This window comes from Gopherus evgoodei, chromosome 24 (assembly GCF_007399415.2).
Source record: "Gopherus evgoodei ecotype Sinaloan lineage chromosome 24, rGopEvg1_v1.p, whole genome shotgun sequence".
Taxonomy (NCBI): domain Eukaryota; kingdom Metazoa; phylum Chordata; order Testudines; family Testudinidae; genus Gopherus; species Gopherus evgoodei.
In genome coordinates this window covers 5,292,391-5,307,945 of record NC_044345.1, presented here as the reverse complement: position 1 = coordinate 5,307,945, position 15,555 = coordinate 5,292,391, and the positions used below count along the sequence as shown (strand labels likewise).

At 54.7% G+C, this 15,555-nt stretch overlaps 1 protein-coding gene across 1 annotated transcript; it reads right to left on the bottom strand.

Annotated features, from left to right (window-relative positions):
• Positions 1-5,038: 5,038 nt before the first annotated feature.
• On the bottom strand, positions 5,039-13,990 carry LOC115639617 (tyrosine-protein kinase Fer-like). Its single transcript, XM_030542602.1, has 9 exons — positions 13,724-13,990; positions 12,820-12,948; positions 12,349-12,402; positions 7,142-7,260; positions 6,956-7,050; positions 6,570-6,693; positions 6,191-6,348; positions 5,612-5,734; positions 5,039-5,181 (listed from the first exon to the last, which is right to left on the bottom strand). The coding sequence occupies exons 1-9, from the start codon at positions 13,988-13,990 to the stop codon at positions 5,039-5,041; spliced, it is 1,212 nt and encodes a 403-aa protein (XP_030398462.1).
• Between the last annotated feature and the right edge of the window lie 1,565 nt (positions 13,991-15,555).

Sequence of the window (15,555 nt, the reverse complement as noted above, 5' to 3'; positions counted from 1 at the left end):
TAAAGCAGTTCCATGCACTTCCACAAACATTTGCACTGGGAATAAATCGGGCTCCTAAAAACCATAATGCAATAAGGTTTGTCCAGGATAGTGCAGGAAATCGCCAGCTGTTGCACGTTCTCTCTCTCTCCCTGAACAGTGAAGGAAGCCTGCATTTGCTGGGGGTGGGGGTGGGGCGTTCCAGCACCAAGTGGAGAGAAAAAAATCGAGGGACACTTGAGGGTAGGCCGGTGGGAGAATAAATGATTGACGTCTACATGCAATTTCCACACAGCAAGCAGGGAGGAAACCTGAGCTGCCAAAAACTGCAGCCATCAGCATGGAAAAATTTTACCTAGCGCTGCTGAATTACAGACGTCTCCAGGCATTACATTAAAATATAGGGCCAGCCCCACAGCTAGTATAAATTGGCGTAGCCCCATTGACTCGGATGGAGCTACACCAGCTGAGGATCTGGCCTCTGCTCCTTGGTATCTTGTCTTTCCTTATTTAAAAGGATGAGCTCGTTAGAGCCGGGAACACATCTGTATCAATGTTTGTAAAGGACTGGAAAATTTCCTGTCGTATTAATATGAATACTGTCCAGCTACACACAATCCTGTGCCCTTCCACAGCATCACAGGCTCTCTGGCCAGCAGTAGTGAGTTTAGCCTCTCACCGCCCTTAGGAGGTAAGTTATTGTATACATTTTACAGGTGGGAAAACTGAGGCACAGAGCAGGGCAGGGACGCTGTGGCAGCGAGGAATTGAGCCCACGAGGCCTGACTCTCAGTCCTGCCTTGCTCTAACCACTAGACCATTCTCTTCACATCCGGGGAACTGGAGGCAGCCCTTCAAGGAGGAAGGACAAGCTTGGCCTTGGCCTGGAGGCTCTCGAGATGTGGCTCAATTCCCAGCTCAGCCAACAACTTCTTGTGGAACTCTGGATTCCTGGCTCCCAGGCCACCGCTCAGACCCCCCCCCAAGCTCCATACATGGCTGACAGCAGCAATAGCTCCTCCTCCCCACCTCCATGCCACTGAGGCTGCCAGCTATCCTGGTTGTCCGCAGAGATGCCGAGCTGCTGGTATGCTGTCAGATTAAATAAAATGTCCAGGTGTTGGGGTCTCAAGGGCTTTGTTTAAGATGAAATTCTTCCCTAGTTATGGGACTCCAGGACCTGGAGCTTCAAGCATAGCACCAAACATCACGAGAGCCGGCAACACTGAAAGTCAATGGTGAAACCCTGGAGCGTAATTCCCTGGGGCTTTAACCAGCCAGAAAGGGAAGTGCCACATCCTTCCCCCTAGCCTGCTTCCACCCAGCTGCCCCTTCCTTTTGGACTCCAGCCTGAGCAGCTGTGGGATCCATTAGCCCTTTCCAGACTGCAGCGCTTTTCCTTTTCCACAGCCTTGCAAGGCTTCGGAGGACCTGGCTAATCATAAAGCCAACTCCTGGCCAACCCTCAAACCTGCAGCCCTCCGAATCAATTGAGAGGCTGGAACGAGGCTTGGGCAATAGCCCCCCTCTAACAAGCAGGGGCTTCGAGCCCAGCTGGCTTGCTCACATCCATGTGTTGTACTCAGCACTGGTGCAGCAGGTGCAGCCCTGGGCTGGATTCGAACCTGTGCCCCGGAGGCTCGGTCCAGCAGGGTGGTTATCGAAGGGCCATCGATAGACAGCGCAATCTAGCACCATTTGCATCCTTCACTCCTGTAATCAGCTGTTCCTCATTGACAAGCCCCATCGATCAACACAGCTGTGAGATAACAGGAGCCTATCTGTGGGGCTGATTATTGGTCCACTGGGCACTCCGGAGTTTCATGGCAGAACCTCTGCTGTGGCTTAATGAAAGTCGCTGGCTGGGGAAACGGGAGGCAGGTGCATCATCCCAGAGGCTGCCTGAGTGTGTGTGGTGATGCAGAAGAGGCCAGGTTGCCGCCGACTCTCTGGGAGTCAGAGTCTCAGAGGTTCCACTTGCAGGGGGTTGACGGATAATGTGCAAAATCTTGCGTGGGGGAGCAAAGGGGTGGGCGAACTGGAGATGCTGCAGAATAGCTGGAGGGTGGGGGAGGGCCGAGGGGCTGGGAGAACTGGAGACAGAAAATGTATTTCTCTCTGCCCCACGCTGGGAGCCCAGACAGATGCGCAGTTGGGAGCAGAGGATGTAGGACAGGAGCGCTGGGGCTGAACGTGTGCGCGTGGGGAACGTATGGCCCTTCTAGGGCCATAGGCTCTCTCCGATCGCCAGGGCTAGAGGAGCCACTCTCCGTGCAAGCCACAGCTGGTTGGGGTGGACATTGGCCTGCAGAAGGGTCTCGCTTCCGTCTCGTTGTCACTTTGCAGGGCCCAGGAGGAAAAGTGACAAACCGGGGGAGGTCACGCCCAGACCTCGCACTACCTGGCCCCTCTGCTGCTAGAGATACCCATGCACACGGTGACCATCTCAAACTGCACCGGCAGTGCAGGGACCAGCCAGCTCCCACCAGCTTTATCCGCCTTTCACCTTGCCCATCGCTATGGGATCTGGGCACCTTCCAGCTGGACATTAACTGACCAGCATCTGTCCCATGGCGCTCGAGACAAAGGGAGGGGCAGGACAGAGGCCCGAGGAGAGGAAGTGGTTGCCACAGGCAGGTGTCTTCTGTCCCAGTCCAGTGCTTGGTCCACTAGGCCATGCAGCCCAGTGCCTCCCCTCTAGCTCGGGATTCTGCCTCTCTGCAGCTATCAGAGCTCATTAAACCGAATGGGGGAAAAAGTAGCCAAGAGGCCGGGCATCCCCATCCAGCCCAGACATCAGCCAGACCCAGGGCGAGGGCTCCAGGACCACGGGCCCAAGCAGATCTGGGTGCTCCGACCCCTTTGTCATAACAGGTTAGATGAAGGACGACGGACCAGGTAATTATCAGTCATGCGCCACTTCCAGGCTTAGCCCTTCGGAGGGCAACACACAGCCAGCACGCCTGGGGGTTAGACAACAGACCTGGATGTGGAGAGATGCTGCTCCCATCCTTGGGGGTCTGTCACTGGAGAGCATGACTCGGGGGGCATCCCGCGACAGGGGAATCGAGAGATCGGCTTTCCCTTCAGGGCTGCCGCTTGCAGGATGAACTCTGGAGAGCCTGTGCCCTGAGCTGTTAGCATTTACAAAGCGCTATAAATCAGGTTATAAATCAACGCGCTTGCTAAAAGAAACAACAGCCAGGGCCTTATCTCGCTCCCGCCTGGCCAAACACAACTGGCTGCACATCACGGCCTGTAACGAGCGTCATTTGAACTGTGTGTGTTTTTCTAATTGTTCTGCTTTTGCTCAGATGGACAAGGATTTTTAATTTCCTCTTTCTATTTAACTATCATAGATCTGGAACTTTAAACACTCATCCGCCGCATTATACACTTCGTTTAATCCAGTATTTTCCCCCTACAAACAACCTCTAACGAGCAAGACCAGAATAGGTTATCTAGGGAGGTGGTGGAATCCCCATCCTTGGAGGCGAGATGAACACCTGTCAGGGATGATCTAGATTTACTTGGTCCTGCCTCAGTGTATGGGGCAGGATGAGATGATCTCTCGAGGTCTCTTCCAGCCCTACATTGCTATGATTCTATGATCACTCAGCCTCTTATCTTTGCCAGATGAGAAGGTGGATCTTGGCAAGACATTAGCCAGTTCAGAGCCAAACATTCCCAACATTGTGGGGCGTGGTGGGAAGGATTTGGATCAGATGTTCCTGATAAGATTCAAACACCGCTATGAAGCCGTGGTTTTTTCCCCCATGTATCACACCATTAAGCCTGCAGAACTCATTGCCACAACGGATCGTTGAGGTCAAGCAGTCAGCAGGATTCCAAAGAGGAAGCCAGATAGTCTAGGTATATTTAATCCTGCCACAGAGCATAAGGATGGACCCGCTGACCTCTGGAAAGTGCTTCCAGCCCTGTATTTCTGTGATTTATACGGCTAATGAGACCAAAAAGAGGTATTATAGCTCATACTAAACATCAAGAGATTGGAAGGGCTATAAACCTTTCTGTGTCAGCGCATAAACCAACCTCTAATTACTGTGGGAAAAGTGGAGATTTCTGCAGGGGAAGGTTATTCCTACCGCAGGGTTCTTGCTCTTTTCTCTGAAGCGGCTGGGGCTGGCCAGTGCCAGAGATCGGATGCTTGGCTAGATGGCCCTTGGATCCATAGGCACCATCTCCATGGGGGGTCCAGGACTTAAGCACCCATGGAAAAAAAAGTGGGTGCTCAGCACCCATCAGTCACAGCTGATTGGAGGTGCCGATGATCTGCTGTTTGGTGGCTGGGAAAGGCACTTGGGGTAGGGAGGAAAGCAGCAAGCGGGGACCTCGGGGGAAGGGTTAGAGCTGGGATGGGAAGAGGCAGGGTGAAGGCGGAGCCCCAGGGGAGGGGGCGGAGCAAGGGCAGGGCCTTGGGAGTAGAGGCGTGGCCTCGTTCATGGAGGTGAACCCATGCTGGAGTCCGATGTTCACAGAACCACTAAATCCACAGGCCAAACCCAGACCAGAGCAGCAGTGATCAGGACTTCACAGATGACAACAAAGCAATGCCCAGGCCCGCGCTGGCCCAACCATCGTCACATTGTTACCTGCATTCGGAACGTCTCCATCGGCTGCGCAGGGAGCTCTCTGTGCCGCATGCCCAGATTGCTCAGCCCTTGTGGGTTTAAACCCTCCTTCAGAAGTGGAGACAACATCTGAAGTTCAGGACAAGAAAATCACCAACGTTGCTCACCGATGAGCCGATCGGGAAGCAGAGTTGGTGCCTAGCCTGTCCAACCGGCTCAGGGGGGAATCATTTTGACCTTCGCTGCAGCCAATCGTTTGGCAGAGGAGCTCTGATTGGTTAACGGCAGCATGTAACGGAAATATTTAAAGTGGGTTCAAACCGCCAGCCCTTCTAGGAACCAAGTTCCTAGTATTGAGATGAAGGGCCGGGGGGAAGGCCTGGAGCAAAGGCATTGAGAGGCTTTATATAGATTATTTCAGGGGGGAAGGTGGATACATATTACAAAGGGGAAGTGGAGGCCTGTGGTCACTCAGAGTTCCAGTGGAGCTGTGTCATCTCCTGATGGATGGCGCTGAATTTGGGGCGCAGGCTGGGACTTGCTTCCCAGCACCTCAGCATCACGTCATAAACTTCCACCGGGCAGCGCGGAGGAGCTCGCATGCGGAAACCTGCCAAGGCAAGAGAGGCTGGATACACACAGCACGGGGGGGCCGGTAGCTCTGCGGGGGGGGGCTGGGGAGTAGAGCAGGAAATAGTCCTATGTACGGGACGGAGGTATGTTATGATTCTCTGCACCTTGAAGTCTTTAAACCATGATTTGAGGACTTCAGTAGCTCAGACATAGGTTAGGGGTTTGTTACAGGAGTGAGTGGGTGAGATTCTGGGGCCTGCGTTGTGCAGGAGGTCAGACTAGATGATCATACGGGTCCTTTCTGACCTTGAAGTCTATGACTCTATGATCGTCAGTACTGCAGCAGAGCCAGGAACTGAACCTGGCCTCCTGAGCTTTAAGCACATGGCCACCCGCCCCCCTTAGCTCAGGGAAGTGCCCCTTGTCCAGGACCCGTGCTGTGAGAAATGCCAGCTCATGCTACTTGCCTCGCTCCACCTGGTTCACCACCTGCTGGTTCGACATGCCAGGGTAGGGGGCGGCTCCCAGGCTGAAGATCTCCCACAGTAGGACCCCGTAGCTCCAGACGTCACTCTCTGTCGAGTACCGGCCTGCCATCAATCCACACTGAGGACATTAGTGAAGGGGGCCCAATCCCATAGCCCTTTGTCACGCGATTGGCAGGGTTACCCGTGAAGCTAGGGTAGCCACCGATGCATCCCCAGAATACAGGACACTCCAGTGGTGTCGTCCTGAATGAGAAAAGTACCGGCATTTCCAGGACTGCCTGCGCCCACCCCTGCCTGGAGCATTCTGCCTTCACCAGTGAGATCACACCCAGGAGGGCGGATCAGCCTGTTTGCACCAGAGCATCCTCCCCATGTCCAGCTGATACCAGACAAACCACGGAGAAAAATTGCTCCAGTCCCTTCAAACTCCAGTAGAGTGCATGTTGTTGGCCTTGACCAGCCTCCCCTGCCCCAGACCTTCCTGGACCGAGGCCCCTTCCTCCCGCCCCGAATGCTGTAAAAGCTCAGGGAGGAGGGAACTGTTCCCGCGCCCCTGACCGTATCTCAGAGCCTCCGGCGCTGTCCACTTGATGGGAATGTGCTTCATTCCTCCCTGGGAGGCGTAGACGCCGTTGGCCTCCTGCCGCGACATGCCGAAGTCACTGATCTTCAGCACGTTGCCTTCCCCCACCAGGCAGTTCCTGGCTGCCAGGTCCCTGCGGGGAGAGGATGGAGGGCTGGTCGCACCCAGGAGCTGGCTGGATACTCCCTGCATGCAGCAGGCAGGATTGGCCAGCAGGGGAGCTAGACACGGAGCTTTAGTGCTGGACTTTGTTCACTCTTCAGGGCAATTGTTAACCCTCTGGGTGCCCGGGGTGTCACCTTAGTCTCCCAGCAGGTGCAGTTCTCTGTGCTGCAAGGCGGGTTTCATCCATACCTGTGGATGCAACCATTGCTCTCCAGATAGGCCATCCCTGCGGCTGCCTGAACTGCAAAGTGGATGAGGTCTTGAACCCAGAGCCGGCTCCCCTCAGAGCGGAGGAACGATAAGAAATCCCCACCTAGGTGGAAGGAGAGAGAGAATGAAAGAACAAAAGAGCCAGATGATCCGTGCCCCTCACGCCAACTCACCTCTATGGCTGGATTTCAATCTGCAGTCAAACTCTCCTTTCCCTAGGTTTTATGCAGGAAATAGGGCATGCTAGGTGGTGACATTTCCAACCCTGCTGCACAGGCCTGACATTGCACCCAGGAGGCAAGGTGCATTGGGGTCACAGGCGGACATGCAGAGCATGCTGTTATGCAGAGAGTTCTCCTGCTCACCGGACACCAGCTCCATGACGATGAAAACAGGCTGCTTCCGGGCACAGACGCCAATAATCCGGACGACGTTGGGGTGGCTGTAGCGCCTCACGATCCTTAGAAACAGGAAGGAGCAGAGGGATAAGCCACTGAGCCGACAGGCAGGACCCTCGCCCATTGGTCCGTCAGACCCCATTGCTGGCTGACCTGGCTTCCATAAGGAACTTGTGCTTGGTCTCCGGGGCCAGGTGCTCCCTGCAGGTTTTCACAGCCACAGGGGTGTTGTCGTATGACAGGCGGCCGCTATACACCTCCCCGAAATTCCCCTGGGGATGGAGAAACAGTGGTTGGGGCAGTGATCAGGCAGCAGAGCAAGGCCTGCTCTGCATTACATGCCAAAGGGAAATCAGGCCCCACCTCTCCATAGAGAGAGCACAGCGTGTGCACCCCCCTCACTTGGCAGCATGCTGCAGCCACTCCCAGAACAAAAGGGCAGCTGTCTCCACCCACCGACGGAGTGCTTAGAAATGTAAAGGGTCTGCACACCCAATTCCTTCTCCTCAAACTGTGTCAGCGGTTCAGCCTGCAAGCTCTGAAGGCTGGAGTGCTTTCTAGCTGCCTGGGCCTCCCTGCCACACCGACCCCCTGCCAATATGCCCTTGCCGGGAAGGATTCCCCTCTAGGGATGAAAGGAGAGTTTGGCCCATTCAGTTCTTCTGTTCTCTGCAGGTTCCTAGACAGAGCCCATCACCTTGATATCTGTGAATGTCTCCTTGCCTTCTCTTTTTAGTCTGCAAGCGAAGCAGGGCCCACAGCACGGATGGGTTTTTGTGCTGCCGACTCCTGTCCTGCAGACATCATCCTGACACCCGCCTGCCCATTTTGCAGAGGCCACTGAGCTCCCAGTGACATCAGGGCTGCACCTGAGATGCCAATCACAGCACCGAACAATAAATCTTACTGCTCAGCGGCTGTGTGGCCTAGCGGATAGCACACTGGACTGGGAGTAGAAGGGGATCCGGGTGCTATTCCAAGCTCTGCCACTAGGGTGACCTTGGACAAGTCACTTCCCCTCTCTTTGTGTCAGTTTCCCCATCTGCAAAATAGGTATAATGGTACCCGCTTCTTTGCTAAGTGCTTGGCACACTAAGGATGAAAAGTGCTAGGTAAGAACTAGGGATTCTGATGTATGATCCAGATATCCCACTGCTGCTGACTCGCCCAGGGCCGTGCCATGACAGACACTACAGATCGTTCCCACCATTATCCTTCCCTTAACAAGGTGCATTACACTCCTGTCCACTCTCCAACCCCCTAGACCCACTACCCCTCATCACTGCTCCGAGAGCCTTTTATGGGCCGCAGCAGCACAAAACCATCAGATCAGTATTTCCTAACACAGGACAAAGACGGGATGGCAGCTGCTGTATGAAATATTCACGTTGCCCTGTGGTTAGTGTCATTATCTCAGTGCTGAGGACGTAGCGAACAAAAGGGACTAGGAAGTGAACGCCTAAGGCAGATACAAGCACCACAGAGAGGTGTAACTTTTAAAGGGATTTCGTCCATATGTTACTAGACAGGGCGGAGGCAATGAGAAGATACATTTATAGTTCCCTCTAGAGCATAGAAATATCAGGCTGGAAGGGACCGTGAGAGGTCCTCTAGTCCAGTCCCCTGCATCGAGGCAGGGCTAAGTATTATCTAGACCATCCCTGATCGGTGTTTGTCCAACCTGCTCTTAAAAAGCTCCAGGGATAGAGATTCCACAACCTCCCTGGCTAATTTGTTCTAGGGCTTAACTACTCTGAAAAAATCTCTCTTGCTGCAATTGAAGCCCGTTACTTCTTGTCCTGGCCTCAGTGGTTACAGAGAACAATTGATCACCCTCTTCTTTATAACAACCTTCTAGAACTGTGGTCACGTCCCCGCCTCTCCCAGTCTTCTCCAGATGAAACAAACCCAATTTTTTCAGTTTTCCCTCATAGATCATGTTTTCTAATCCTTGAAATCCTTTTTGTTGCTCTCCTCTGGACTTAGGTCAGGTTTTTCCACGTCTTTCCTGAAACGTGGTGCCTGGGACCCGATGCAGCACTCCACCTGAGGCCTCATCAGTGCTGAGTATAGCGCAGGGGTGGGCAAACGTTTTGGCCAGAGGGCCACAGCTGGATATGGAAATTGTATGATGGAGCCCGTACCAGGGTGGTCAGCCTACTCCTGCCCTGAAGGGCTTAAAACAGCCCTGGGAGAGGGCTGGGCGGGAGGGGGGAGAAAAACCAGGCTGATTGAGAGAAGCAGTCACAGCTGGGGCCACGCCCCAATCAGGTCATAGCTGGTCCTATAAGAGGGCTGAGGGCCAGAGGCTGTGAGAGTCTCTCTCTAGCTGTAGAGAGAGAAGGACCTGGCTGCATGGGATGCTGAGGAGGGTACCTAGGGTGGAGCAGCGCTGGGGAAGGGCAAAGTGAGCTGGGGGGCTCCAGCCTAGAAAAACCCCAGGCTGCAGGCCTTGAAAAGGGCCCGTGAAAAGGTACAGGGGCTGCAGTGGGGCAGCCCAGGAATAGGCAGAGGCAGCAGGTCCAAGCCCCCTTGCCGATGATGAGGGGTTTACAGACTGCCGTCTGCCCCAGGGAGCGGGGGCTAGATGGTGACTGGCAGTAGCCACTGAGGCAAGGTGGGGATAGAGGGTTGGGGGTTCCCCTGGGTGGAGAGACCCAGATTGGGGGTTACTGCTGGGGCACAACCCTGATGTAAAGTCACCGGGGTCCAGGAGGGACACAGGAACCAGCGGCAGGCGAGACACCAGCCTGCAGAGAGCACTTCTGGCTCAAAGAGCTAATTCCCAGGACGACCAGCAGGAGGTGCCGTGCCGGTGAGTCTCACCCTGCCACAGGGCCATGAATGGTCACAAAATTGGGGTTGGGGTGAGGGGAGGAGGTGAGGGCTCTGGCTAGGGGCGTGGGCTTCAGGGTGGGGCCAGAAGTGAGGAGTTCAGGGTGCAGGAGGGGGCTCTGGGCTGGGGCAGGGAGGGTTGAGTGCATGGGGGGTGAGGGCTCTGGCCTGGGGCTAAGGATGAGGGGTTTGGGGTTTAGGAGGGTGCTCTGGGCTGGGACTGGGGTTTGGAGGGTGGGAGGGGGATCAGGGCTGATCTCATGGAAGCAGCAGCAGCATGTCCCCCCTCCCGGCGCTGGCTCCTATGCAGAGGCGCAGCCAGGTGGCTCTGTTGTACGCTGCCCTGTCTGCAGGCACCACCCCTGCAGCTCCCATTGGCCGTGGTTCCCGGCCAATGGGAACTGCAGGGGTGGCACTTGGGGCGGGAGCAGCGTGCTGAGCAGAGCCCCCTGGCAGCCCCTTTGCGTAGGAGCCGGAGAGGGCGGGGGACATGTCACTGCTTCTTGAAGCTGTCCCCAGACCCAGCTCCCCAGCTAGAGCACCGGAGCAGGGCAAGACCCAGATCCCGCTCCCCAGTAGGAGCTCGGGAGCTGTATTAAAACGTCTGGTGGGCCTGATGCAGCCCGCGGGCGGTAGTTTGCCCACCCCTGGTATAGCAGAATAATTACTTCTCGGGCCTTACTTACAATACTCCTGTACCTAATACTTCCCAGAATGATGTTCACTTTTCCTGCAACAGTGTTACAGTGTTGACTCACATTTAATTTGTGATTCACTATAACCCCCAGACCTTTTTCTGCAGTGCTCCTTCCTAGACAGTCATTTTCCATTTTGTATTTGTGCACTTGGTTATTCCTTCCTAAGTGGAGTATTTTGCATTGCCCCTTACTGGATTGCATCCTATTTATTTCAGGCCCTTTCTCCAGTTTGTCATATTTTACATCCTACTGAGATTTTCAGAGGCTTATAATTTTGTCAAATTTGAGTGGAATTTCCAGGAAACAGGCACCTCAATGACCCCAGGGTGAGTCTCCTGCAAAATACAGTCCCTGCCTCAAAGCACGGATGTGTTAGAGCTTTGCAATAAAAAGGTTGGAGAATTTTTAATAAGAGCAAAACAATCCCTAATCATGTTCTCGGAAATGGGTGAACCATTTTAGCTGCAACTTTCCAAAGAGATCAGCCTGAGGCAGATGCCCAGCATGGGAAATTTCACCACAAATGGCTCAAGGTTGTTAAAGTTATATGCAACTGAAACCAGCGTCATAAGAGTGGAAAGTGCCGGACAACTTTAATTATAAGCATTACTACCAGATCCACCTAGAATATTATAGATGCACACGGAGAAAACACACCCCAAATTGAGGGGTGTAAGAGTAAATGCAAATCTGAGTCCCTGGCTCTGGAAGCTGAATCCCATCCCTGCGCTATCTGGAGCTCCAAACTCTGATGCTTTTACTTTTTAGGGTACTACCCCTTTAAGCTTCCAAATAAAAACCCCTCTGTGTGTGGAGAGAGAGAAGCCATTTGCTGAGTTAGAAGCATAGAAATCTCAGGCTTCAAGAACCCCGAGGGGGTTATCAGGACCAGCCCCCCATGCTGGGGCAGAATCAAGTAAACCTAAATCAGCCCTGACGATGGTTTGTCCAACCTGTTCTTAAAAACCTCCAGCAATGGGGATTCCGCCACCTCCCTTGGACGCCTGTTCCCTGAGAGTTGGAAAGCTTTTCCTAACATCTAACCTAAATCTCCCTTGCAGCAAATGGAGCCCACTGCTTCTTCAGTGGCCAAAGACAACAACTGATCCCCACCTCTTCATAACACCCTGAAGATATTTGGAGACTGTCATCAGCTCCCCATTCAGTCTTTTCCCCCTCAAGACTAGACATACCCAGTTTTATTAACCTTTCCTCATAGATCGAGTTTTCAAAACTTTGTATCAGTTTTGTTGCTGTCCTCTGAACTTTTTCCAATTTGTCCACATCTTCCCTGAAGTGTGAGGACACAGGTCTCCAGCTGAGGCCTCACCAGTACCAAGTAGAGGGGGATAATTACCTTCCATGTCTTACATACAACACTTCTGTTGATACACCCAGAATGATGTTAGCCTTTTCCCCAGCCACGTCACATTGCTGACTCGTATTTATCCGCTAGATCCCCCAGCTCCTTTTCAGCAAGACGACTGCCGAGCCAGTTATCCCCCCCATTTTTTTTTTGCAGTTGTGCCTTTGATTTTTCCATCCTACATCTAGAACTTTGCACCTGTCTTCACTGAATTTCATTTTTGCCATAGCACGGTGTGGGATGTACACACTGTGCTCTCCCCGGGGGAATGGTGGGCCTGATGCTCATTTATACGTAGAGGCACAGAGAGGGGCAGTGACTCGCCCAAGGCCAGGCAGGCAGGAAGTGGCACAGGTAGGAACAGCGCCCTGGTGTCCTGACTGTCAGCCCTGTCCACAATTAACATCAGGCTTCCTGGGTGGAGCAGTACGTGGTTCACAGCCGAGAACGGAGTCACTTACGCTGCCCAGCAGCTCCCCCAGGACCACATCTTCATGGCTCAGGTCCCATTTGGCCTACAAAAGAACAAGGCGCCAGACAATAAGGGCTGGAGACAATAGCGCTGATAGTTTGCATGGTGGGGCTGATCCTGCTCGGGGGCAAAGTCCCCTCGTTGACTGTGGGGATGGGATTGGGCCCTGGGGGACAATGAGGGCTGACAAGGGTTAGAGCAGACACAGAGAAATGGGTCTGATTCTGGGGCTGGCCCAAAATTTTCCATCCAAGCTGTTTTTCACATCCACTCTTATAACTTTACCCATGGGGGCCCCCATGCCCACCAAGGGGGGGATGGAGCAGAGGTTAACCCCTTATTACTGCCCCTGTCCCAGGCCCCTTCTCCCATTGCAAGTCCCCGCTGGATCTCTGCCATACCCCCCACCCACCGTCACCTGGCCGGGGGTCCCGGGCATGCAGCAGTGCAGTGGGCTTACCTTGGCGACCGGGTTCCGCAGCAGGAATGGGCACTTTGTGGTGAGCACCTGACGTGATTGCAGATGGTGGTGGATGAGCGAGGGGATGGTGGGTGCCCCCACCCCTCCAGGCTCGAACTGGTACCTGGCCTGCAGAAGAGCCCAAATCAGTACAGAGCGAGCGGGGGGGGAGGGAGGAAATCAGCTGGTCGGCACAGAAGCTGCTACTGGTAGACAAGGGGAGTGTAGCGGCCAGGTTGGATGGGTCTGTCTCAGGAGGGTCCCCAAATTTTAAAAACCATGGGAGGGAGCAGGGAATCAGCTGCCTTGAGTGAGAGAGAGTACACTGCCCTCTTCTGGAATGAATCAGAACTCCACTGTGTCCGTTACAGGCCCTTTACTGCTCCCAGCCAGTGGGGATTCTCCCATAGCCAGGGGGCTGTGTTTCTAGACTAGGATGCTCTGAATTCCAGCCCCACTGCTGCTGTGCACTTCTGAGCAGCAACAGCTGCAAAGTCCCAGGTGGTCACTGATTTATTACAAAACCCTACATTTGCATAGCGGCCTTTGTTCTACGCTCTAAAGATTTGGAGCCCAAATTTTCCTTTATCCTAAGGCCCCCTTTGCAGAGCGATGGCCGCACAATGGGGCCAGCGAATCAGCATCGCCATTTTACAGCTAGGGAAACTGAGGCACAACAAGGTCTAGTGACTTGCCCAGTCTCAGCCGGAAATAGAAGCCCAAGCCTGTTCCTCTTGGGCACTGCAAGTCCAGCCAGTGGAGGGCTGGAGGGATGTCCAGAGAGATCAATTCAACTACATGAGCAAGCATGAGAACTTGCCTCGAGGTGATTAACCCTTCGGCGGGTTGGCATGCACAGCCTGCAGGGCTCACCATCACGTCCCCTCCCCACCGAGCTCCTCACCTTCTGGCATTGGATGATGAAATGCCTGCACTGTCCTCCTGCCAGCACCGACAGGACATGGGCTCCTGGCCTCCCCTGGCTTGCGCGGACCAAGAAATCCCCCTCGCTGGTCAGCAACGCCTGAGCTTCCTGCCTGGGGAGCGAGCCGTGGTACCAGTCCTGCTGGCCAAGGGGCCTCTGGGCCACTGGCACCAGCGGCACCGGAGGGGGCAGCTTGTGATTGTGAGAGAACGGGAGAGAATTGGGGGTTAGCTGCTCGCAGGGCATCCATCGGGCCCAGCCTTTAAGAACTCACTTGGGTTCCTGCCTGGGAGAGGGGTTAGGGAGGCAACCCTAGAGATCACAGACCAGGGTAGTCCTCTCCACACCAGGCGCTGCCCCCTGCCAGCATGCCTCAGTCCTACCCTGCAGTGCCCACCTCCCCGGCAGGACGCTCTGGGACCGTCACCCCCACCCAGACACTCCCATGCAGGGGCCAGGCCGTGCCAATGGACAGGGTGGTTCATTTGGGATGCGAATGCTTTTGCATTAAGTGGACCGAGACCTGCAAAAACTGCTCTCATGCAGCGGCTACGGTGCAGCCACCGGTAGAGACTAACTTTCCATCCCTGCTGCACGCTGAATCTGGAGCAGCAGCTGTTCCCCGTGGTTAACTGCAACTTCACTGGATCATGGGAACAGGGCCACCCAGAGGATTCAGGGGGCCTGGGCAAAGCGGGGGAGCTGCGGTGCTTGTACTCCTCCCCAGCGGCAGTCTGGGTCTTCGGCGGCAGGGGCCCTTCAGTTGCTCCGTGTCTTCGGCAGCACTGAAGGGCCCCCCACTGCCAAAATGCTGCTGAAGACCTGGACTGCCACTGGGCCAGGGCTCGCAGGGCCCAAGGCAAATTGCCCCACTTCCCCCCCACTCTGGGCAGCCCTGCATGGGAATTCCTCCCAGCTCAACACCAGGGATTGAACCGGTGACCAGCAGAGCGCAAGGCTCCATAACTCAAACTAAAGCTCCTTAACGGGCTCTGGCTCAGGGACCAGCAACACCCCGTGTTGTCACACCAGCAGCTAAGCCTGCCCCCGGATCACTTATGGGTTCCTATGGGGTTTATAAGGGACACCCTTCTAGGAGGCCTGCCTCCCCCTTGCTCTGCATTGTCGCACTGTACCCGGATGGGTCTGATGGGGCGCAGCCTGTCGTAAGTGTAGCCCCACGCGTATTTCTGGCACGAGGGGCAGCTCATCCTTCATTCCACACAGCACGGGGCACCCGTAGGCCCTCGTAACCCAGCATGGGAACCCGACACCCGGCCACCCTCCGGGGAGCCTGTCCAGGGGGACAATGGGGTATTATGACATCAGCAGTCACATGAGACCGGACAGCCCCTGGGAGGAACATGTATGTTAGAGACATGCTCAGAGTTACACTCCCAACAAGAAGGGAGCACCGGCCCCACTGGCTCGGCGTGTAAAGCCAGGCCGGAAAACGATGAGCGTCCAACAGCCTGAGACTGAAGGAAGACTGAAGCTGCCCCCAGAAGATGTTTGTGTGTGTGGGTGGGGGTGTCCTAAAGGCAAGCGGGTCAGCATCGGGGATCTGGCATTGAACAGAGCACGTTGGAGAGGGCAGCCTGGTAGAGCGGACCCCGCGTGATGGCATTAACAGCGGGAGGCAGTCACATGACGCAGGCCCTTCGTTAAGAGCCATCGTGTCAATATACCATTCTATGCATTTAAAAACAATAGGGCCCGATTCTCCGTTATGTGAAGGCCCTTTTCCACTGCTCGGGCTGTGCCAGGGGGCCTTAGAGTGAGTTTAAAGGGAATTTGGGCCCACTTTGCAC

Excerpts from the sequence above, each read along its gene's own strand:
- LOC115639617 (XM_030542602.1), bottom strand. The coding sequence starts at position 13,990 with ATGCCCTGCGAGCAGCTAACCCCCAATTCTCTCCCGTTCTCTCACAAT. Across the intron at positions 6,694-6,955 it reads CGTCATGGAGCTGGTGTCCG|GTGGGGATTTCTTATCGTTC; the intron begins GTGAGCAGGAGA and ends CCTTCCACCTAG. Across the intron at positions 6,349-6,569 it reads AGCAATGGTTGCATCCACAG|GGACCTGGCAGCCAGGAACT; the intron begins GTATGGATGAAA and ends CTCTCCCCGCAG.